Source organism: Sinocyclocheilus grahami, unplaced genomic scaffold, assembly GCF_001515645.1.
Source record: "Sinocyclocheilus grahami isolate Dianchi unplaced genomic scaffold, SAMN03320097.WGS_v1.1 scaffold1032.1, whole genome shotgun sequence".
In the NCBI taxonomy this organism is placed as follows: domain Eukaryota; kingdom Metazoa; phylum Chordata; class Actinopteri; order Cypriniformes; family Cyprinidae; genus Sinocyclocheilus; species Sinocyclocheilus grahami.
In genome coordinates, this window is record NW_015506211.1 from 93,343 (window position 1) to 119,540 (window position 26,198).

A 26,198-nucleotide genomic window follows, 5' to 3' on the forward strand; every position below is an offset into this window, starting at 1 on the left:
GCATTTGACAGGGTATGCCAGCCACAATCTCATCCATATTGCTATAAAATATAGCATTCTTTGTAGAATTCAAATAGCTCCGATACATTTTGTGGTCTGCGCCGACTCGCGCATGTGATCCGCTCCGTGCTATAGTGTCTCTGGACCGGAGCAGAGTGTGTGTGCGGTGCGGTGGTTAGTGTGACACAGCGTGAAGCCAGACTTCTTTTTTTCCTCAATGGAAAGCATATTTACACTGTTTGAATCGTTCCCTGTCCCCTATATAGTGCACTACGTGCCATTCACTGCACAGAGAATACTAATTCTGTGGACAAGTGACCGATTTCAGCCGCGGCTTCAGCATCTATTTTATAGTGCAGGGGGCGGGGCTTCGGATTCTAGAGAGCATTTGATTGGACAGAAAGTTTGATGAGAAGCTGAAGTACGATGTGACGTCAAAAAAAATCGTTGAGCCGTTTTGGCGGAAGTGACGAACTGCAAGCTTTGAATGCTTATATCTTCTAAATCTGAATTTTGTCACTGTTTTGGAGCACACTGCCTTATAGATAACCTTAAGACTAACATATTGATACTAACACCCAAAAAACTTTAATTTTGATTTCATGGGGACTTTAGGTATCAGAAGTACAAGTAAATATTGTAATGGCCAGTGTTGTTGGGGAAAGTTACTTTTGGACAGGAAGCGAAGTGGGAGAGAGAGAGGGGGACGGGATCGGGAAAAGGTTTGTGAACCGGCACTCAAACTCGGGACGTCCGAAGCATAATGTGCTTATATGTCGGCGCGCTGCCCACGAGGCTATCAGTGCCGACAGTAAAGTTACTTTTAAAAGTAATGCATTACAATATTGCGTTACTCTCTAGAACTAATTGCATGACTTAGTTACTTTTTATGGAAAGTAATGCGTTACGTTACTTTTGCATTACTTTTTCTCATCTGGGCTGGGCTTTTTTTTTTAATATATAAGGTTCTATTTTTGGTAAATACAAAAGTCCTTTCACACCAAAAGTGAAATCAACAAGCCTCAGGCTGAAGGAAATGTAAATTCCCATCTGTACAGTAGAGGGCACAGCTCAAACAAACCTTTCAGCTGTGCTGCTATTCTGGATTAAGAATAGGACGCAGGAGAAGAAAGTTCAACACTCTTCAGCATTTAAAAAAAAAAAGAAACACAAATGTTATGTTTATCTAAAATCATTTTTGCTTATTAGTGCGGTTGAACTGGATCATCGAAGGTCAGCAGCAAAAACATTAGTTAATATAATAGGATTAAATGCATAAAGGATATTTGTGTTATTTTAACATTTATTGCAGGTTTGCTTCATATTCTGAGTTTGCATTTCACTGTTTTTATTTATTTTGAGGAATACTGAATCTGTTTTTGTGCAAGTGAGATATGAGTAAAGTCATATTCACATTTAGTCCAGAACTACAGTAACATCATGTTTACTCAGCGCACACAATGCCTCTGCACTTACTCCTGATTTCTCTCAACATAAGGACAGGAGAGCTGTCAGTCAATAAATGGGAAAACAAAGTAACTGGTTTTACCCGTTTGAAAACATATAGCTCAGACATTTTCTTGTAAATTAAAAAGTAATGAGTTACTTTACTAGTTACTTGATAAAAGTAATCTGATTAAGTAACTTGCGTTACTTGTAATGCATTTCCCACAACACTGGTAATAATGGCACTGCTGATTGAATGGATGGCAGCCTATAGCTGAGTGTGAGGATATGTAGGAGTTAAAGGGTTAAAAACATGTAAATTTCTCATAATTTACTTAGTTCATATTTAATCCTAATAATGCCGCATCACCTTACTGAATTATTGAATTATTCATTTTTATGTTTAAAAATAAATTAGCATATGCAGGAATTTGCATAAGCCAACATGTATAAATGTTTTAAAGGGGTCCTATCTAAGTACTAACTTCCTTTAGTGTGTAATGTTGCTGTTTGTGCATGAAAAAGATTTGCAAAGTTACAAAGCACATGTCCTTAAAAAGTCTTAAATGTATCAAATTTAAGGCCATAAAAAGTCTTAAATGATACAAGAAAGTCTTAATTATGATTTCAAGAGGTCTTAAATTTGGGGACGGAAAGACAAGAATTGCGATTTGGCTTAATGTGACGATTAAACTTCAAAAGGCTGTGATTTCATTAAATAAACATGAGAGCTGCATGTTTCAAAGTCAGATGCTGCTGTTACCGTGGAAACCGCATCATTTCTGCCGTTCTGAAAGCGCCTCCTGCTGGCAGAGAATGAATGTGCATTTTCAATCAGCCCGTCTGCTGGTTTTGTTCAATATGAAAGTTAACACATGTTTGTACGCCGCAAACACGCAGAGTTGTAAATGCGCACTGGTGGATCGACAAGAAGTTAATGCATTATAAAAGTGTAAACAATTAAGACAGTAAAATATATTTATTTCAACCCTTTTCAGAATTAAAAAAAAAAAAAGACACACAAATGTTATGTTTATCTAAAATCATTTTTGCTTATTAGTGCGGTTGAACTGGATCATCGAAGGTCAGCAGCAAAGACATTAGTTAATATAATAGGATTAAATGCATAAAGGATATTTGTGTTATTTTAACATTTATTGCAGGTTTGCTTCATATTCTGAGTTTGCATTTCACTGTTTTTATTTATTTTGAGGAATACTGAATCTGTTTTTGTGCAAGTGAGATATGAGTAAAGTCATATTCACATTTAGTCCAGAACTACAGTAACATCATGTTTACTCAGCGCACACAATGCCTCTGCACTTACTCCTGATTTCTCTCAACATAAGGACAGGAGAGCTGTCAGTCAATAAATGGGAAAACAAAGTAACTGGTTTTACCCGTTTGAAAACATATAGCTCAGACATTTTCTTGTAAATTAAAAAGTAATGAGTTACTTTACTAGTTACTTGATAAAAGTAATCTGATTAAGTAACTTGCGTTACTTGTAATGCATTTCCCACAACACTGGTAATAATGGCACTGCTGATTGAATGGATGGCAGCCTATAGCTGAGTGTGAGGATATGTAGGAGTTAAAGGGTTAAAAACATGTAAATTTCTCATAATTTACTTAGTTCATATTTAATCCTAATAATGCCGCATCACCTTACTGAATTATTGAATTATTCATTTTTATGTTTAAAAATAAATTAGCATATGCAGGAATTTGCATAAGCCAACATGTATAAATGTTTTAAAGGGGTCCTATCTAAGTACTAACTTCCTTTAGTGTGTAATGTTGCTGTTTGTGCATGAAAAAGATTTGCAAAGTTACAAAGCACATGTCCTTAAAAAGTCTTAAATGTATCAAATTTAAGGCCATAAAAAGTCTTAAATGATACAAGAAAGTCTTAATTATGATTTCAAGAGGTCTTAAATTTGGGGACGGAAAGACAAGAATTGCGATTTGGCTTAATGTGACGATTAAACTTCAAAAGGCTGTGATTTCATTAAATAAACATGAGAGCTGCATGTTTCAAAGTCAGATGCTGCTGTTACCGTGGAAACCGCATCATTTCTGCCGTTCTGAAAGCGCCTCCTGCTGGCAGAGAATGAATGTGCATTTTCAATCAGCCCGTCTGCTGGTTTTGTTCAATATGAAAGTTAACACATGTTTGTACGCCGCAAACACGCAGAGTTGTAAATGCGCACTGGTGGATCGACAAGAAGTTAATGCATTATAAAAGTGTAAACAATTAAGACAGTAAAATATATTTATGTTAATTCATATAATAATTGATTGCTTATAATAGTTTAAATTAACATAATAATTCATACTTTTGACTCATCCATTTTCTTAAAAATGGTTTAAAGGCTGAAATGTGAATTTTATTGTTTAAAAAAACTAGTTGTTTTTGTGAAAATCTGTATCTGAACTGTAAATCATGCTTTTTACAGTCATGTTACAGTTTAATATGTTACCATAAACATTGCCCCACCCCCCTCATATGGTATTCATTTTATTTGTGCAGGTCTTAAAAAAGGTCTTTAAAAGTCATAAATTTGAGCTTAAACATCCTGCAGAAACCCTGTCCAAAGGCGGTTGATGTAAGTCAGTAAGCACTGTTTCTGAACTCCCTCAAACACCTCAACATGCAGTCCTGAGTTTTCTTCTGAGAATGTATGTCACAATATTAAATAATTTAAATAATTCAATTCCAAGGCATACACACAAAAAAATAAAATGAGGGGGCAAGGTAGTGGTTGAGTTGTGTTAGTAGTGTGTTGTTACCATGTCCAAGAGATGCCCATTTGATATAACTGACTGTGTTTGTGTGTATTTGACAACTAATGTGAAAGAGCCGGCTTTCTGTGCACATGCTTTGTGTCTACGTGCTCAGAAAACCGTATATCAGAAGTTTATACTAACAAGACTTGTTAAACAAAGGCAAATAATACCATTTTAATGATGATGAGGAACTGCAAATTCACATGCAATAGAGATGATAATCAAAAACAAACAGAGGTTTTGTTTGTTGATACTGTAGTAGGCAAGGCCAGGGTTGCCAGGTTTTCACAACAAAACCAACCCAATTGCTTCTCAAAACTAGCCCAATCGCGTTCCGGGGGGTAAAATAATTTTTTTTTGCAGGGTTCCTCTGGTACAATTCGCATTCCATGGGCTAAATATCATGTTATCGGGGTCGCTTCAACCCGCGGACATGAAAAACAACCCGCAGCAACAGTGTTAAAGTAGCACAAATTCCGCGGGAAAACCGTGGACATGGCAACACTGGGCAAGGCACAATTGTAAAGGCTCCTCCCACTTCTGGAAAGAGGGTGGGGAGCAACAGCTTATTTCCATTTAAAGAGACACACATGAAAACAATGCATTTTTGTTTTTTTACCCAAAAATGGGCTTTTACAGCATGGTATAATAAATGATCTGTGGTGTGTTTTGAGCTGAAACTTCCCAGACACACATTCTTGTAAAATGTACATAATAGGACCCCTTTAAAATTATTGTTCAGTCTTAATGTTTGTATTGAATATGCAACCTTACTGCAGTTTTACTGATACATTGAATAAGCAGCAATCATACAACATGCTTCCATGGACAGACCCTGTACTATCATGCACTTTCCAACCAAACTATCAAAGCACTTTTTTTGAAAGTAGTAAACAATAGTAGTAAAAATAGTAAAAAAGAAAATAATAATAATGTCCCTCTTTCTCTGGCTCATGGTGTGGTTCACTGGTGAGTAAAATCAGTGTATTATTAATAAATAGCCTATAGTTATTTATATATCAATATATATAAAACACACTATTTCATGAAGGGAAGGTTGTTTTCATTTTAAATAAAATGCAACATATAGATTTGACTGTTTATTTCTATCAGCCAGTGTTGATTCTGAAACAAAGATTCATGCATGAACTGGACTGATTTATTCACTCCAAAAGTAGAGACGAAAATGTGGAATAAAGTCGTTATTTTTGTTTTCTTTGCGCAAAAAAGTATTCTCGTAGCTTCGTAACTTTACAGTTGAACCACTGATGTCACACGGACTACTTTGTCGATCATCTTGGTACTTTTCTGGACCTTGACCGCGGTAGTTACCTTGCTGTCTATGGGAGGGTCAGAGAGCCCTCAGATTTCATCAAAAATATCTTAAATCATGTTCCGAAGATGAACGAAGGTCTTACGGGTTTGGAACAACACGAGGGCGAGTAATTAATGACATAATTTTCATTTTTGGGTGAACTATACCTTTAAGTGCAATAACAACTATTCAGAGGTGAATTTAGGAAAAAGCTGTTGGGAATTGGGATCAGTCTCATATCACTGTACCACAGGGTTTAAACACTCAGCAGGTGCCGGATTCCTTACAGTCATTGCCAGGCTACTGATCTCTACTGTAAGCTGCCAAAATATGGAAAGCTTACCAAATATGACCTCTAGTAGTAGCTGTTGGTGATGCTGATTATCCCTGCGTTCCATTCGGAAGGGCTCATCCCTATGCCCTAATCCCTTCAAAGGGTTTACCCTCCGGAGTGAGAGCTTCGAAGGGTTGAAGGGTGTAGGGGACCAAACAACTGTTTCTTGAAGTGCCCTTCTGCGTCTTCATCCCATGCCCATACGGAGGCACCGTCATCATGCAAAGAATCTGCGCAAAGGATCATGGGAGCCTGAAGTGTCCATCAGTTGTACCCTTCGAACTCCTTCATTCCGAAGGGCCCTTTGAAGTGGCCAGTTTTGAGCACTTCGGTTTGGAACGACCCTTCAATATGGTGGCCATGATTGTTTTCACTCCGAAGTGCCCATTTATTTGATTACAATACAGTAAAACAGTAATATTGTGAAATATTATTACAGTTTAAAGTAACTGTTTTCTGTTTGTATATGGGCCATTCTACAGAATTGGTCCAAACTGCTGTCCCACATCTAAAAAGCATTTAAGTTTTCAAACCTTAGATGTTTACTAAGATCCTTCTATACTCTATTGAAAACCACAATAATATTTAAAATATTAGTAAGCTTAATATATATAAAATCATCATTTATTGGGCACTTTCAACTGGGAGGTAGCTGTCCCGAACCCTAACCCCTAAATTTCAACTTGTGAAAATATTGAAATAATTTTTTTTCCATTGTTGTTTTAAAAAATATCTATTTGATTCTTTTAAAAAGTGAAGTAAAAAAAATGTCACTACCGAAACGGTGTATGTTTTAGTCCATTGGCTGAGACTGATTTTAACTACACCCCTACATTTATGATCAGGAAATATTTATGTCCCTCTCTCTCATAGCTGCAGGGTGAGTAGATTGGCCCCATCATTTTGAGGTAAATGTGCTCAAAAGTCTGAAAAACCTGTAACTCTAAGGAACGTCACTACCGAACACCCTTTTTCTGAAATTAAGCACTCTATTTTAGGAGTTATTCCATATCATTTAATTTTTATGTGTGTACAACTGTTCAGAACTGTGCTAGCTAACCATGTGCTGATTAGCATCTTTCAAATAGTTTCAAAATGATCTAAAATTGTCACTACCGAAACATTTGGTGGCGTTTCGGTAGTGACAAAAGGGAACACATAATCCTCATATTTGGGGGAAATAAACTACATTGTAGTACAGTTATGCAATTATTTTTATTTTTTTAGTATGTTTTAGTAGTGTTTTAATATGCAAGTTAAAATTCTGTAATGCGTTGTGGTCGCTACCAAAGCATTACTGTCACTACCGAAAATGTGCAGTCACTACCAAAACATGAGATGTTTTGTCAAAAATAAAGTATACTGAATTATCAACTAAGATGTTTTGATAGTTTTTGGTTCAATGTATATTCAACCTAATGGATCCGTAACTTTGAAATCAGTATGATCAACTTTTTGATTCAATTCAAAATACAACAAATCTAATAAATTACACTTGAAATATTGTTAACAATATTGTAAAAAAATAAATAAATAGAATAGCACAAATATATATTACAATGTAAATGTAAGCAAAATCTTAATAGGTCAATATAACCCTTCTAATTAAATTATTATGACTGTGTTTCGGTAGTGACATATTTGGGGAGAGGACAAATATTCCAAAACTTTCTGACAATACAATATGAAAATGAACTGCGCAATTACTAGAAATGTGTACCTTGGATATTATATCATTTGCATACATACAAATTTTTTGGAAAATTACATTTTTTTCAAGACTTTTGTATTGTTATCAATGTGGAAAACAGTTGTGCTGCTTCATATTTTTGTGAAAACCGTGCTGATTTTGTTGAAAATTTGTGAGTTCTTCAGGAATGGATTTTAAAGGTGTAAAATGAAACCATGAATGCTGCACTATTATTGGTAGGGGAAGGCACAATTCCTAAATACTGAACAAACAAACAGTCACGCAGCAGGGGATGTGTAGATCTTAAATAACAGGTGTTCCAGTTCTTCATAAATCTCTAGATATTTCTGAGGAGTTTCTGCTGGCACAGACTTCTTATAGGCCTGCTGATCACACACTAAACAGAAAAAGTGTTTTCAGCCAATTAAACTATTTCAGTCAGATTATTCTTTTAGACAGCCAAATCACTTCAGTCAAATTGGCAGAACTGTGCTAGCTAACCATGTGCTGATTAGCATCTTTCAAATAGTTTCAAAATGATCTAAAATTGTCACTACCGAAACATTTGGTGGCGTTTCGGTAGTGACAAAAGGGAACACATAATCCTCATATTTGGGGGAAATAAACTACATTGTAGTACAGTTATGCAATTATTTTTATTTTTTTAGTATGTTTTAGTAGTGTTTTAATATGCAAGTTAAAATTCTGTAATGCGTTGTGGTCGCTACCAAAGCATTACTGTCACTACCGAAAATGTGCAGTCACTACCAAAACATGAGATGTTTTGTCAAAAATAAAGTATACTGAATTATCAACTAAGATGTTTTGATAGTTTTTGGTTCAATGTATATTCAACCTAATGGATCCGTAACTTTGAAATCAGTATGATCAACTTTTTGATTCAATTCAAAATACAACAAATCTAATAAATTACACTTGAAATATTGTTAACAATATTGTAAAAAAATAAATAAATAGAATAGCACAAATATATATTACAATGTAAATGTAAGCAAAATCTTAATAGGTCAATATAACCCTTCTAATTAAATTATTATGACTGTGTTTCGGTAGTGACATATTTGGGGAGAGGACAAATATTCCAAAACTTTCTGACAATACAATATGAAAATGAACTGCGCAATTACTAGAAATGTGTACCTTGGATATTATATCATTTGCATACATACAAATTTTTTGGAAAATTACATTTTTTTCAAGACTTTTGTATTGTTATCAATGTGGAAAACAGTTGTGCTGCTTCATATTTTTGTGAAAACCGTGCTGATTTTGTTGAAAATTTGTGAGTTCTTCAGGAATGGATTTTAAAGGTGTAAAATGAAACCATGAATGCTGCACTATTATTGGTAGGGGAAGGCACAATTCCTAAATACTGAACAAACAAACAGTCACGCAGCAGGGGATGTGTAGATCTTAAATAACAGGTGTTCCAGTTCTTCATAAATCTCTAGATATTTCTGAGGAGTTTCTGCTGGCACAGACTTCTTATAGGCCTGCTGATCACACACTAAACAGAAAAAGTGTTTTCAGCCAATTAAACTATTTCAGTCAGATTATTCTTTTAGACAGCCAAATCACTTCAGTCAAATTGGCCATGTTAAATATATCATAATAACATGCTACTCCTACTGTCTCTGCAGTATACTGTATATAGTTGACCTGCTACATTTGCCGTAATTTGTAATGCGCTCCACATGATTTTCCATTTCCAGTGTGACAAATGAAATTAATTTAATTAATGTCAGCCATCTATTTTAACATTTATTTGAACAGAATGCCTAAATATGCTTATACAAAATTTAATTATGGATGCCAAGTCATATGACAACAATTTGCTGTTTTTTGTAAAATAGTGCCTATTATTTCTAATGCTACTTTTTTCCAAATGTGTAGGCAAATACTGTGCAGTATTCAGTAGTATATTCATAGTGAGCTAGGATTCTATTTTCTACACAGCCGTACATTCAGCTGTTTTCTCTTCTCTCACACACACAATCACACACACACACACACACACACACACTCTCTGTCTCTCTCTGCTGCCTGTCACCCAAATTTGGAAGCAGCATTTGTGTGGTTTCCAAGGTGCCGGTCTGGAGTGTCTCTCAGATTGCTGTTTTGGGACTGAAGGGCGTCTGAAGTGTCCAAACAGCCAGTGATGTGTGTGTTTTGTGCCGATCAGGGGCCAGATGGATCTGAGTGTTATCGTATCTTCCCTGCAGTTTTCTGCCACTCATGTAGTGTTCAGACGGCGGTAGAAAGACAGAAATTCAGACACAAGAAGACGGTAAGGGTGTTGGGATTATTTTTCAATTCTCTTATCTGCCTTACTAGTTTGCTGTTCTTCCTAAAAACTCTGTAGCCAGCTGGTGGTAGGAACATCAGTATAGTTCTGAAATATTTAATATTATGTAAGCATGAAGTAATGCATAGTTTTTCATAATCTAGTCGATTACAGTTGAATGTTAATGCAGCAAGTTGTGGCGTTTCTTGGTAACCATAAACAACCTACAGTTACTCTGCGTCTCCACCGCTCACTGGTGGTTTGTTGTGACCCTTCAAAATTAAGTAGTTACTGAATATAATTTTGACTTGTCCTTTGGTGTATAAACAAGTGGCTAACATATTTACAGTATAAGACTTACAATTGTAGCCCAGCAGGCAACTGTGCAGCACCACAAATAAATGTTTCAAATACACAACTGTTACACTGTTTAGAAAGTATAACTATAACACACTGTATGTGTCTGGTTATGTGTTACAGACATTCTGGGATTGCATTCTCTTTGTAGTATATACATTTGATGCTGAACTTATGATACCTTAAAACGATTCTTATTTTCTTATTTAAGGCACAATATGTAAGACCACTAAAACCAAAAGCCACTAGAACAGTGTTGTATATTTTGCTGACTTGTGTACTTGCATTATCCCAAATGTTTCGAAGAATGTTTAAATCCAGAGAAATAAGCAATTTTAACTAGTGACACCGAGCGTGTTCATAGTGTCATTGTGTCGCCTGCCAATGACGTCATAACCCCTCGATTTCCGGTTTTGTTTTGTAGAAAACATGGAAACACCAAAGACGCTTTAATATGTTATGTGTTTTAATAGACCGGTGACGACCGCACAGAGTAGCATTATAACAGAACGTTCAAATGTATCTAGTATGATAAAACAGCGCTGCTTTACCCCACATACACACGACCGGAAGCGCTCGACTGTGGCATAATAAAAGCCCCGCTGCTTTACCCCACATACGCACGACCAGAAGCAGCGGAAGCGCTCGACTGTGGCATAATAAAAGCTCCGCTGCTTTACCCCACATACACACGACCGGAAGCAGCGGAAGCGTTAAAGTGTGGCATAATAAAAGCTCCGCTGCTTTCGAGCCGTGTGTCACGCTCGTTCAGCGGCCTCGTTTTGCTTCGACGGCTTTCAGCCTCACCATGCTTCATTCTGCTACGTTAATAAATCATTAGCTCATCCATGAACATGATTTCTGCCCGAGTCCCGTCGGATTGCGTCGGCTGTGGGGATGAAGACCACAACTCCCATGATTCCACACTCAGTCACGGCGTCATCAAACTACGCCTTTGTTTCTGTTTATTTTGAATACGCGCCCTCTAGCGGTGAAAATTACATATTGTGCCTTTTACAGGCGCGATGCGACGCAACGCGTAAAAAGACAGTATAAGTCATTATAATCAGTAATTATGTCCCCACTGGATGCAACAAATGCCTCGTTTGTAATGGGTTTTAATGTTTTTGTCTCGTCGCTCCGGGACACAGCATCACAGTATGGTGAGGGGCGTAACATTTCCGTCACACGCTTGAGGTATTCGGCCAATCACAACGCACTGGATAGCTGGCCAATCAGAGCACACCTCGATTTTCAGACCGATGAGCTTTGTAAAAATCGACACGTTTCAGAAAGGCAGGGCATAGAGGAGAAACAATAATGTACAGTATGTGGAAAATAATGTGTTTTTGAACCTTAAACCGCATAAACACATTTCATTACACCAAATACACAAAATAATGTTCTGTTTAGCAACATCATATGACCCCTTTAAGGTCTGACTCTCACTATTAACTACAACTTTTGCCTCAAACTCCTACTGTAATTGCTGCTTATTAATAGTTAGTAAGGTAGTTGTTAGTTTAGGTATGGGGTAGGATTAGGGATGTAGAATATGGTCATGTGCTTTATAAATACTAATAAACAGTCAATATGCTAGTAAAATGCATGCTAATAAGCAACTAATAGTTAATAGTGAGAATTGATCCCTAAACTAAAGTGTTACCCACGTTTCAATAGAAATGATATTCAATAATTGTTTAGTTTACCATAAATCTGTATCAGTACATTTGGCACTACACTTTAAACATATTTCAAAGACAGTAGGAATATAAAGATGTACTTAAGTGGGTCAAAAAGCACTCTAATATTCAGCTAATTGCATTTAATATAAATTTTCACCTAACTGTAAACAGCTGCTATTGTAATTTTCACGTAATTGTAAATACCCGAAAATGCCCGAAACCATTATATTATGTTTGCACTTAAATATATTCTTTAAAATATATTATTTCCCCAATACGTGCTCTTTTTGAAAGTATGTGTGCATTTTCACAAGCAAGTCTTGGCAGATCTCCACATACGTCTTTCGTCTCTCATGTCAGTTCATTTGTTAATGTGTAATCCACTATGAAGGCCTCTAGATTTTGTTCCAAATAGAATTGCAGGGGTCGGCAGGTATCTAGGTACCATGGCTCTCACCACAGTGATGATGGTCATCTGAATAATAAATGAAGCACATACCTGTGGTCCTGTATGTAACAGAGTCGACATCTGCTCACTGCAACCCAAGAAGGAGTGAATGTCATACTAGCTATTCTCTAGGGGTCTGGAAGTGTCTTGTTTTATCTTTGCTTCCTCGCTGTCTCTGATGAGGAGCGTTAGAGTCCCATCTGAAGGATGCAGATGTACTAGGTTTGATCTGGGACTGACCTGTTCTGCTTCTCTCTGCCCACAGGACCGCTGCCTGAACCTGTGGTCAACGGAGACATGGAGGACACGGTAAGACAACAGATCAAATGACAGAATACTAGCAGGCCATATTCAAGGGATAGTTAATCCAAAAATGTAAATTATTCTTCTAATTCAGGTTGTTCCAAACCTGTATTAGTTTCTTTCAGCTGTTGAACATAAAGGAAGATATTTTGAAGAATGTTGGAAAAAAAGACTATGGAAGTCGATGGCTACCAGCAACTGTTTGGTTACCAACATTCTTCAAAATATCTTCTCTTGTGTTCAACAGAAGAAAGAAATTCATAAAAGTTTGCAACAACTTGAGGGTGAGTAAATGATGACAGAATTTTCATTTTTCACTGTCCCTTTTGATGACCCCTAAATGAAAAGTCTGTCATCATTTATCATCTCATTTACTTACATTCATAAGGCATGACGCGAAGCGGAGTAAACCACGGCTTCATGGGGCTTATTGCTTTTATAAAACGTTTATTCCATATACGTATTAAGGTTTCACAAAATAAAACATAGCAAATAAAGAGTAATGATATTAAAGCGTTAGTTCACCCAAAAATGAAAATTAGGCTGTGTTTTACTCACCCCCGAGGCATCCTAGGTGTATATGACTTTCTTCTTTCAGACGAATCCAGTCAGAGTTATATTAAACATTTTCTTTGATCTTTCAAGCTCTATCATTGCAGTCAGCGGGTGTTGCAGTGCATCAGTCCAAAAGAAGTGAAATAAAAAGCGCCCATGCATAAAAAAAAAGTGTCTTACACGGCTCCGAGGGGTGAACAAAGTCCTCCTGTAGCAAATCGATGCGTTTTTGTAAGAAAAATATCCATATTCAAAACGTAATAATCACTTTAATGTAGCTTGCGCCAACAGTTGTACACGGAAGCAGCTCCGGGGGGATGCCGTATGAGTTCAGCGCTGCGCATGCGCCGGTGAGTCTCGTGAAAACCAACGTTTGTTAACAGGATCAAAGGAAGCAAAGTTTCCTTACTTTAGCAAAGGAAAACCAGTCTCCTCTTGGCTTATATCAAAATCCTCCGACTTCTTTACAAATCCTCATTTTGTACTTATAATTAGTGACCGTTGTTTTGTTTTGATCTCTCCGCTGCGCTTCCGTGTTCGTCACTTCTGAGCGGTGCATGCGTAGCGCTGAACTCATACGTCATCTGCCGGAGCTGCTTCTGTGTACAACAGTGAGCGCAAGCTAGATTAAAGTGATTATTACGTTTTGAATATGGATGTTTTTCTTATAAAAACGCATCGATCCGCTACAGGAGGCCTTTGTTCACCCCCCAGAGCAGTGTGAGACACTTTTTTATGGATGGGTGCTTTTTATTTAACTTCTTTTGGACTGATGCATGCAACACCCGCTGAGTGCCATTAAACATCTTGAAAGATCAAAGACAATTTTTGATATAACTCCGACTGGATTCGTCTGAAAGAAGAAAGTCATATACACCTAGGATGCCTCGGGGGTGAGTAAAACACAGCCTAATTTAAATTTTTGAGTGAACTAACCCTTTAATAAAAACATTATTCTTCCACCAAACAATGTAGTTCATCAGAATCAGTTGTGGTTGCAACAAAGTGATTGCCGAGCAGCACACAGAAATAAATAAAGGTGTGTGTTTGTAGAGTAATTTATAACAGCTTCGAACGTAGCTCAGCCAATCAGAATCAAGGACTGGAACTATCCGTTTTATAATTCAAATCTTCTTAGTACAGTTAAATGTTTTTCAAGTAAATAAGAACCTAAATACGAAGCTAGTAGTATTCTTAAAATGCACAAATGCATGTATAAATAGAAAATATAAGTTTGATGTTAAGTTCACTTAAAGAATTATACTTACAGTATAAAAACTATTAAACTAGTAGTTTACTGAAAGTATACTTCAAAGTGTGCTTCCATAAGATAAAATGTGGGCTAGAAGTATATAGCTTGTAGACTAACAGAATACCTAAAGTTATAGTATAGTTAGTATAGAAAGTTAGTATAGTTGCAATACAAAAGAAAAACTTAATGTTGTAAAATAGTTGTGTAGTCAAAAGAAGATATTTTGAAGAATGCTGGTGGCAACCAAACAGTTTTGGTTACCATTGACTTTCATTGTATGCACAAATAAATAAAATCACAGATTTGTTTGTTTTTGATATTTCTTATGCGTGCCACTGAAAAAATAAAGTCATACTAGTTTGGAACAACTAGTATTGATGAGTAAATTATGAAATATTTAGGAGTACTATCCCTTTAATGCGTTACAATAACAAATATTAAATATAAAGAAAATCAAGCTCAAATATGATAAGTTACTGCTATTCAATATTGATGAAGTGATGAATATTCTGCTGTCGTTATTAACAAAGTCACCTATAATTTCCACTGAAATGGGTCTTGAGTTCAAGGACATGAAAAGCTCAAAGTCGGGAAGAATGATCTATTGTGATTAATATCATTGAATGTAATTATTTATTGAACAATGGTGTCTTTTATCATATCACTGGCACAGCTGTTTCTCAAATGCAACTAGAATAACGTTTCCAAAAGTGAAATACCTGTTTTTGTGAGGTAGTAAGAGTAAACTTTAAGGTAAATTGAGGTTCCAGGCTTTGGTTCTGTGTAAAAAAAAAAGTTATGGCATGTGGTTGTTGTATGCACATTGTTTTCTGACAGCTGTGTATTAGAATCAATACATTAAATGAAACTCTTTTTGCAGTATTAAGGTGGCTATTAATAGATAAATGCAGCAGATTCAGCAAATATTATATTACTGTTATTCATGGTCTCTTGAGGCTTGTTGCTTTAATAACATTGAGCATCATTGTCAAAATATGGTTCATTTGTAATGATTAAATATTGTTATTATAATTTAGTAAAAAAACAAAGTTCTGGAATTTGATATTTTGAATCAAACTGGCTACAAATGAAATGTCAAATGAAACAAAAATCACAGTTTCAGAGCAAATAGACTACTTGGATATTGAGATCCAATTTTTTTCTCAGTTTTCAGCCATGTGCACTTTCCAGTTTGGGTTTGATTTATTATTCAATGTACTCGTTGCCAAATAAATACAGCAACTTGAGTTTTTATGTTGACCTGTGCCTGAACTTGGTTTCTCACAGCAGGAAAAAACACTAAAGCAAGTTTTTCAGAGGTCACTGGAAACCTTTGCATGTTTTTTTATATTAGACTATTACTGAAATATTAGCATATTGTTGTGTTTAGTGAAGTCAGCCCTCTAGCCAAATATGAAGGGAAGTCTGTGGCTGTATTACACAATTATTTCTGATTATGCCAATGATAAAAGGTCACTGCATGAAAGAAGCCCATTAGAGGTTGAAGATCAATTTCTATTCAGAATTTGACAGGATTAAAGGGGTCATATGATGCGATTTTAATTTTTTCTTTCTCTTTGAAATGTTACAGCCAGCCGTTCCTCACTCTAGCCCGCCATGTGTTTCGTTGTGAAAGCGAAACTACTTTGTTTGGTCTTCCAAAAGAGGACACGACTAGAAATCAGTGGTTAAGTAGTATTTACAACACTGTTCCAGAACACTTCAACCCAAATATTCAGATGTGTGCAGCACATTTTATGGAGGACTGTGTCCTGATCCTGGGAGAGTAGACTACAATGCCGGCTGTTCTGACTCACAGACTGTAAGTACGTTTTTTCATATTTAAAGAATTTGCCACTGATGATTCAAACGTGAGTTTTGAGCAGTGTAGAGTAGCACTTGTTGTTCGTCATTTCTCCGATCACAAATGCAGACATGGCTTTATGTTTACGCGGCGCAATGCAATGCGTATATGCACAGTATAAGTCATTATAATCAGTAATTATGTCCGCACTGAATGCAACAAATGCCTCGTTTATAATGGGTTTTAATGTATTTGTCTCGTCGCTCCGGCCGGACACGGCATCACAGTATGGTGAGGGGCGTAACATTTAACACGCTTGAGGTATTTATTCGGCCAATCACAAAGCAGTGTAGAGTAGCACTTGTTGTTCGTCATTTCTCCGATCACAAATGCAGACATGGTTTTATGTTTACGCGGCGCGATGCAATGCGTAAAAGCACAGTATAAGTCATTATAATCTGTAATTATGTCCCCACTGAATGCAACAAATGCCTCTTTTAAAATGGGTTTTAATGTTTTTGTCTCGTCGCTCCGGCCGGACACGGCATCACAGTATGGTGAGGGGCGTAACATTTCCGTCTCACGCTTGAGGTATTCGGCCAATCACAACACACTGGATAGCTGGCCAATCACAGCACACCTCGCTTTTCAGAATGATGAGCTTTGTAAAAATCGACGCATTTCAGAAAGACGGGGCATAGAGGAGAAACAATAATGTACGGTATGTGGAAAATTGTGTTTTTTAACCTTAAACCGCATAAACACATTTCATTTACACCAAATACACAAAATAATGTTCTTTTTAGCAACATCATATGACCCCTTTAATCACTATCAGGTTTTAACATTTTCAGTCAGCCTTCTTCAAAAAGGCCTCTGTTGTTAATTGAACTGGTTTAATTTAACTAGTGCTAAGAGCTCATGGGTCATATGTGTTGTTTATGTGTCATACACCACATAATTCTTGACCATGCAGTGCATGTGAAGAGCAAGAATGTGTTTTATCGACCATTAACATTAGGGATGGGAATCGTAATGGTCCTGGTTCAGATTCCATTAGTGATTCTTATTGAAGCAAGAGTGCTGTAGTTCTGGATATATCAGTCCACGACTTTATACACACAAGAGACTTATTTACAGCTGTACTTCCTGAATTCACCTTCATTTTTGTGCACATCAAGCTGAAGTTGACACGGACAGATCAGGTACAGGTAAGTTTAGAGTCTGTGTCTCCAGAAGAGAGAGACGCTGAGGGCGGTTTCTCTAAAGAGGATTGTGGGGGAAAGTAAGAGGGATTCAGCGTGATTCTTCTGCCTCTGGCTAATGGTTGACTTGTCAGATGTAGCTGGCAGGAGGGAATAAGGGGGCGCTGTCACCTGTCAGAGGAGCAGTATTGATGCCTGGCTAATGCTGCCCACTCGTTCAGTTAATGAAGCTCTGTCTCCAGCAGCCTGGGGCCCACACACTGCAGCTGCCATGCAGCACTTTACTGGCTCATGTCTGACCCCTAGTGTACAAAGCGAAGCACTGAGCCTTAGGAGATTCATACTATGATGATCTGACATTTTACCATCTGCTGTTCAGGTTAATGGAAATGTGGCCAAAGACGTGGAGCTGAAGAACTCAAAGTTATCAATAAGTCCGTCCCCATCCAACGCATCCTCCAATGCCTCCCTCACGACTCCGCCCACTGAGGTGAGACTGAACTATGATGTTTAGAATTTTCTACATAAACAGAATACCCAGGTGACCTACTACTACAGTCGCCAAAATATGCAGTATACTACAGAGCACACTGCATACTGGGTACTCAATCCCACAATGCATTGTGCTTAACATGAACGTTTCAGGTTTTTTACATTATTTTTTTTTTTTGTCATTTCCTGAAGTGACAAAGAAGTACAAGTAATATCAGCCATGCTTTTTAATGACTTTTTGTTGACATATTTGCCCAAAATGCCAAGGGTTAAGATATTTTTACACAAAACTAAAATTAAAGATGTGCCACTCACAAAATCAAACATGCATAATTTATTATACTCACACAAAAAAGCATACTTAAAGTATATTTGGAAAATATCCTTGAACTTAAATTTACTTTATGTAATAAGTATACTAATATCAGTGTACTTGTAGTATACTTGTAAGTGTATTACTATTTCAATATTTCTACTAAATTGGCCCACTTTTTAGTTTATAAATGTATACTTTTAGTTTTACATGTATTTTACGTCTAACAGAAGAACTTTAAGGACATGATAAGAATTTATTTTCTAGTGCAACTATACTGTGAACTACAGTACAAGTGAACTTAGAGGTACCGTTCATTTATTAGCTAAATGCTTCTAGTTCACTTTTTAGTTTATGAAAGTACTGAAGTATACTTTCAGTGAACTACTAGTTTAATAGTTTTTATACTGCAAGTACACTTGTACACACTTGAATAAAAAATGTTTAAACAATGAGGTTGTGTGACAACAATCTAGCATACACCTTTAGACATTTATCATTGCATACTCTTTCACAAACTATTTTTTTTAAAAATAGTAAGCCGTATAATGTATGTAGGTCATGTGTGGTAAGCAGCTGGTATTCCGTTTCAAACATAGCATTAAATTTTCTGAAAGTACGTCAAACTTCATCCTTTATGGATATATGAAAAAATCTTTTCAGGCTTCAGAAGTGTTTTGCTTGAGAAAACTCTGAAGCTCAAGCCCAAGAATTCCACTGTCACTTGAGCACATTCTCGTAACAGACTCTGAAAGTGACCATTTTAGGTTATTTCATGGGTTTATGTTTGTTTCTCCTCCTCTCAGGCTGTGGAGCCATCCATCACAGATGCCATCCCAGAGCTCAATCTGTCCCTCCAGCAGGTGAAAGAGCGTGCGCACCAGAAACGCTCCAACAAGAGAGCTCCACCCATGGATTTCTTTTTGCAGGATTAAACAATGAGGTTGTGTGACAACAATCTAGCATACACCTTTAGACATTTATCATTGCATACTCTTTCACAAACTATTTTTTTTAAAATAGTAAGCCGTATAATGTATGTAGGTCATGTGTGGTAAGCAGCTGGTATTCCGTTTCAAACATAGCATTAAATTTTCTGAAAGTACGTCAAACTTCATCCTTTATGGATATATGAAAAAATCTTTTCAGGCTTCAGAAGTGTTTTGCTTGAGAAAACTCTGAAGCTCAAGCCCAAGAATTCCACTGTCACTTGAGCACATTCTCGTAACAGACTCTGAAAGTGACCATTTTAGGTTATTTCATGGGTTTATGTTTGTTTCTCCTCCTCTCAGGCTGTGGAGCCATCCATCACAGATGCCATCCCAGAGCTCAATCTGTCCCTCCAGCAGGTGAAAGAGCGTGCGCACCAGAAACGCTCCAACAAGAGAGCTCCACCCATGGACTGGAACAAGAAAAATGAACTCTTCAGTAACCTATAGACCCCCGGTCGTCCGTCCACACATTCGTCCCTCCATCAGCTCTGTTTAAGACTTGATGAAACCGAGAGTAGGCTCAATATGATGTATGTACAGTGTGTATATGTACACACAGATTTATATGTATCCAGAATTATGTATGTTAATTACTAACAGATTATATTAGATGGCATCAGCTACAGGGGAAATGGAATGTAACATTCTACAACTGATGTATTACAATCATTGGCTGTGTTCAGAATGGAGTACTAACTTACTGTAATATGACTGCTGACTGAAAACTGCATACTGTTTTAGAATATAGTAAAACAGTAGTAGTAGTAGTGTTATGCTGTAATGCATACTGTGTGGTATTGTAGACTTTTGTCACACAACCACTACATTGCATGTTTAATTTAATGAGCAGCATCCAGTTATAATCTTGAAAATAAAGTTTATTTTGTATTAATTCAATGCTGTGTACTTTTACTTTAAACAATTGATTAAAACTTGGAAAATGGAAAGCCAAGTCACATTGCATTGAGGGATATTTCAGCAACTGTGCACACAATACATTACACAGAAGATAATATTATGTTTGTATGCTATTCTGAACAGAGCCATTGTATCTAATCCAGCATGTTTGACGTAGAGCAGATGTGATTCTGCCATGTGTGTTCAGTGAGTTTGGTTTCTGATTGATTTTTTATAGCCACTCAGTCTCATTTCTCTACCAATTCTGTTGAGATTAATTTCATTGTTTTATAATGAAGGACCAAATGAAGAGTGGATAGAAGTGAATCCTAAACTCCTGACTATCAGCCAATGAGTGTGTTTGATGATTTTGAATGACCGAGCACACTGAAATCTAATCTGCAATTTAGCATTTTGTATTAAATACAACATTAAGTAGAAAAAGGATTGAGATGTTTGGATGTTGGCATGTAACAATACATTTTGTTCAGAAAATATATTTTGGGAAATTACTCAGTTGTTGGGTCACAAATGATTCCAAGTTGCTCATTTGCTCTTTATGTGAAAAGGAACGTGCAGCATTTTAAGTTAGTAGTTACATGTCAGAAATCCTGGGCTTTTAAATGTGCATTCCTTAGTAAAATAAATAGTTTTTTTTATGAAGAGTTTTCTTAATGCTGTACACTCACGTGACATTAAGACTGTACATGTAATAGTTTATATGAAAAGTTTTAATTGTATTTCGCCATGTTGAATCGACGTGATAAACGTCATACGCCAGTAGCATAGTGTTTGGCGAGGCGAAGCGCGAAAATTAGTCAACGGAACGCACTTTAACTTTAACATTTTTTCATGCTCTACCAGCGGAGACAACGGGAGAATCCGTAAATGTTCGGATGAAGAAGCAGAAGATGTCTTAATACAGGAAAAAGAAGGATTGACATAGAGCGTAAATACTGGGCATGCACAAAGTGGAAAGATCTGATGGCGGAGAAAATGGGCCAAAAAGAGAAAATGCCCAAGTCACTTCTTGTTGGACAGGTAACGTTAAAGCTGCAGTCCGTAACTTTTTTTGGTAAAAAATGATCCGAATCAATATTTGAGCAAGTGCATAACCAGCCGGTGTTCAAAACTATCGCCTTACTTTAGCCCGATTCACAACGGTTAGCTTGTGAGTGGAAGGGGTAAGTTTTCGCGGGAAATTCGAGCATGGCACTGCGTCATTACATCACGTCTGTAAACATAAAGTAGTTGTCTCGGCTAGTAGGCTATCACATGTGAGGATGCTGCAGGTGGCCAATCGTTTATAGCCTTTTCTCACAGCAGCCGGAATAATTAAATGTATCATTTTGATGGTGGATTGTAATCCAGAAAGGATTATGCGTTTATGAAACACATGTGAATGAAATTAAATTATATTCCCGTTATAAATGTGCTTCTGATTACAGATAGCCTGGGATTACACACGATTTGTATTTTAAAGAAAACCAGTTCGAAGGGAGCATAATTTGCTTTTTGGGTTAAAAATAATTTCTTAATATGAAATTTGAAGAGTATGACAATTAGACAGTGCAGAAATTGAAATCTACACACTAATACACACTATACTCATAGTCACCGATGCTGATGTTGTTAACATTAATCATTTGAGAATAAAGTATAACAATAATAATAATTTGAACGGTTTGATGTGATATGAGCTAACCGATCGTTACACTTAATCACCATTGGTAGCGAGATTTATGGTAATGCTTTTTTCCTCAGTTGGTCAGAACAAACGTGGCAGACTTGTTACTTACTTGTTCAGATGGCAACAAACGGTGAAAATTCTTATTTGGATCATATTCCAAGATATAGGCTAGAATCTGTGATTGCGAAGTACAGTAAATATCCACACCGGTGTGGTGACTGACTGCCACATATACCCTTCAGAACATTAGATTCATCCACGCTGGAGCCGTGCCGACTCACAACCCACGCAAGCTAGATAATTCCGCACACAGCTGCAATTCCAGGTTTTCAAACAGAGATGGCGACAAAGAGGCACAACATATGGACTGCAGCTTTAAGTAAATCGATTTCTCTCTAAAACTCAGTAGCTAAAGATTAAAATTTAAAAAATCGCTACTTCATTGGAATGGTACGGAACTCGGTGACTTTTATTGCAGTCACTGTGACCACAAAAAAAAATAAAAAATTGGACTTGATTCGAAAAAGTTAAAACACAGACAACCAAGGAAGGGGTGACAGACACTCTAAAACATCAAGAGTACAAAAAAGACACACACACTCGCAGACACACACACACAAAAATAAGAGGTTGAAATCAGATTGATTAACCTCTGATAAAGAATTCGTTCATTTTTTGTTACATTTTTGTTGAACTTTGATGTTATGTGTAATAAAATGTATTTTTGTTCAGGTGGGACTGCAGTAAAATTAATGCAAAAATGACATTTCAAACCAACATTTCGGGAAAAAATAATATTCTAAACCTTTACAAAAAGTTGTCTTTGAGAATGGCTAAATATAAATCCAAATCCACAACTTAAAAAATATATTTATGTCTAAAGCATGGAATTTCAGAAGTTTTTTTATTTCTTTTTTTTTTACTCCCACCAAATGGCACTAATCTGCCTTTAAAAAATTGGATTTTAAAGGCATTGTCTCTATTTTAACATGAAATACTGCCATAATTAAAAATAGAAAAATAATAATTTTTTAAAAATTTATTTTCAATGGGAAAAATGTATCATAATTATTGCATAAATATTAAATAGTACCATGAAATTCTCTCAAAATACAAAATAAAAAAGAAAAATATTATTGAAAAATATATATTACATTGATTTCACTGAAAAAAAAAAGTTACATTTCAGGTGTCTGGTCAATTTTGACGGACACCTGAATTTGTACTGTAGTTGTACCTTGATAAGTTATCAGATGTACCGTATATTTGGACTGAAGCGAATATGAGGCTGAAGGGTTGAAGCAAAAGTGAAAGGAGATAGCGGTTCCCCTTGTGCGATTTGAAAGGTGATGAACTTGGCCCATTTGTTATGACTGAAGCAATAGGTTCTTTATATAAGGAATTGATGAATTAATGTTGGTTGATAGCTTCAAAATAAGTATATAGCATAGATTAACAACCTCATAGCACACAGTAGGTCTGTCTTTAAGGGTTTATAAATCATCTTTCAAAATCACTTCCCTTATGGTTAAAATGAATGGAGTTTTTACTTCCGGAACCTGACTGTTGCGCAGCAGGCTACTGTTGGATCATTGAAGGTTAACATTATATTATGCAACTACTTTTCGAAGAGCTTACAACCTACTAGCTATGTTCTGACATAAGAACAAATTGTGCAACAAAATTAAGTAAATAGTTACAAATTAGCTCTAGTGTGGACTTTACGTTCCAATTTAAGAACTCACTAACGGCTGGTGCAACCCTAGTCTGGACAAATTAGATACAAGAGGTTTCTGAAATGACAATGACATGTCTCGAAATAGCTAAATTCATTTAATAGAAAATGTTAATAGATTAGAACAAAAAGGGGCTTGATAGTAAACAATCATATCAGTGTGTTATATTACCTTCTTAAGAATATCACTAATGTATAGTATTCACATAAGTAATGGCCCGTTCATACCAAGAATGATAACTATAATAACTATATTCACGTCCACACTAGTGGATGATAACATTCCGTTTACTACTATAGGTGCGCACTTCAGAGAATGATTAGAGCGATTATTTAAACTTTATAGTTATAGTTATTGTCCTTGGAGTGAGTGGGCCTCCGCTGCAGTTCTAAAACTGGTTAAAGGTTTAGTTCACCCAAAAATGAAAATTAGCCCATAAATTACTCACCCTCAAGTCATCCTAGGTGTATATGACTTTCTTCTTTCAGATGAATCCAGTCGGAGTTATATTAAAATTGTCTTTGATCTTTCAAGCTGTTTAATGGCACTCAGCGGGTGTTGCATGCATCAGTCCAAAAGAAGTTAAATAAAAAGCGCCCATCCATAAATAAAAATAAGTGTCTCACACGGCTCCGGGGGGTAAACAAAGGCCTTCTGTAGCGAAGCTGTTTAATGGCAGTCAGCGGGTGTTACAGTGCTTCAGTCCAAAAGAAGAGAAATAAAAAGTGCCCATCCATAAAAAAACAAAACGTCTCACACGGCTCCGGGGGGTAAACAAAGGCCTTCTGTAGCGAATCGATGCGTTTTTGTAAGAAAAATATCCATATTCAAAACGTAATTATCACTTTAATGTAGCTTGCGCTAACAGTTGTACACAGAAGCAGCTCCGGGAGGATGACGTATAAGTTCAGCGCTGCGCATGCGCCGGTGAGTCTCGTGAAAACCAACGTTTGTTAACAGGATCAAAGGAAGCAAAGTTTCCTTACTTTAGCAAAGGAAAACCAGTCTCCTCTTGGCTTATATCCAAATCCTCCGACATTCTTCTTTACAAATCCTCATTTTGTACTTCTAATTAGTGACCGTTGTTTTGTTTTGATCTCTCCGCTGCTTTTCCGCGTTCGTCACTTCTGAGCGGTGCATGCGCAAAGCCGACCTCATACGTCATCCGCCCGGAACTGCTTCCGTTTACAAACGGATTTAGCTTGCGCTCAGCAAGCTAGATTAAAGTGATTATTACGTTTTGAATATGATATCTTTCTTACAAAAAACGCATCGATATGCTACAGAAGGCTTTTGTTCACCCCCCGGAGCCGTGTGAGACACTTTTTTATGGATGGGCGCTTTTTATTTCACTTCTTTTGGACTGAAGCATGCAACACCTGCTGAGTGCCATGAAACAGCTTGAAAGATCAAAGACAATTTTTTATGCAACTTCGACTGGATTCATCTGAAAGAAGAAAGTCATATACACCTAGGATGACTTGAGGGCGAGTAATTTAAGGGCTAATTTTCATTTTTGGGTGAAATAACCCTTTAAATGTTTAAACGGCCTTCAGTTATACAAATGCCATTAATTACATCTCAGCTAATTGGGAGACAGAACCTGAATGAAACAACTATTTAAACGTATGGCACACAAGAACAGCGTGGAAATATTCCACATCAGATACACCATATCAAATTATGTGCAAAGTGGAAATGCCACTGGGTTAAATTTCATTAGTTTAGCTGCAAGACAAGTCTGATAGTGTTAACATTATCCAACATTTGAATAAAAATATACATATACTTTGGTACAACAAACAAGGTTTGCTTCCCAATCAAATATACCTTTAGTGTACAATATACATATTCTGATCAAGTTTAAATACTATTTGGACTAATTTAAGTTTAAAGACCAGTTTGTGGTAACAAACCTGAATTGCTTGCTGTACATTGATGCTGCTCTAGTTACTTAAGGCAGTGTTACTGTTTTCATCACGTTCCCTTTAAAACCACACTTTCATACAAAAATAAATGTCAGTCATGTATTTTAACCTGCAAATCTGCAAAGTCATTAAGAAAAAAAGGGTACAAGCACCAAACCTCCCAAAGGCTATTTACCTGCTGAAATGGATAAATCACAAGCTACTTGTTTAGAGCTAAAATGCTTGAAAATTAGTTATGTTGAAGGAACAGTTCACTCAAAAAATGAAAATTGTCATCATGTGTTATTTTGTTTTGACAGCAGGTCACTATAACTTATTGCTGTATGGAAAAGAGCAGCATAAAGTTTATTCAAAAGTCTCACAGCAAGGCAGGGTGAGTAAATCATGACAGAATTGTCACTTTTTGGGTGAACTATCCCATTAGTCTTTCTAGAAATGTTTTGAATCAGTGTAGTGTTTTGAAATCTATATTGCTTTAGGAATGATTCTCCTAAGTGCATTTCTTTTATCTGGGTCCGTCATGTAAAGTTCATTGGGGTCACAGTTCAGTCCACAGTTCAGCCCAAAAAGACAATGACAGGACAAGAAAAACAAATATATATGCTGATTGATTAGCCGCTGGAATTACAATAAACAAACAAATATAGATGACATCTAGACT

The 26,198-nt window shown here is 36.5% G+C and overlaps 1 protein-coding gene across 1 annotated transcript in view; it reads left to right on the forward strand.

Annotated features, from left to right (window-relative positions):
- The window catches only part of nherf1b (NHERF family PDZ scaffold protein 1b), a 46,847-nt gene extending 26,152 nt beyond the window's left edge, over window positions 1-20,695 (forward strand). Inside the window, exons 4-7 of the mRNA XM_016251154.1 lie at window positions 12,636-12,679; window positions 17,869-17,979; window positions 19,101-19,175; window positions 19,662-20,695. Of these exons, the coding sequence (XP_016106640.1) occupies window positions 12,636-12,679; window positions 17,869-17,979; window positions 19,101-19,175; window positions 19,662-19,733 (302 nt within the window). The 3' untranslated portion in view covers window positions 19,734-20,695. The remainder of the gene's footprint in view (window positions 1-12,635; window positions 12,680-17,868; window positions 17,980-19,100; window positions 19,176-19,661) is intronic.
- Window positions 20,696-26,198: the final 5,503 nt, after the last annotated feature.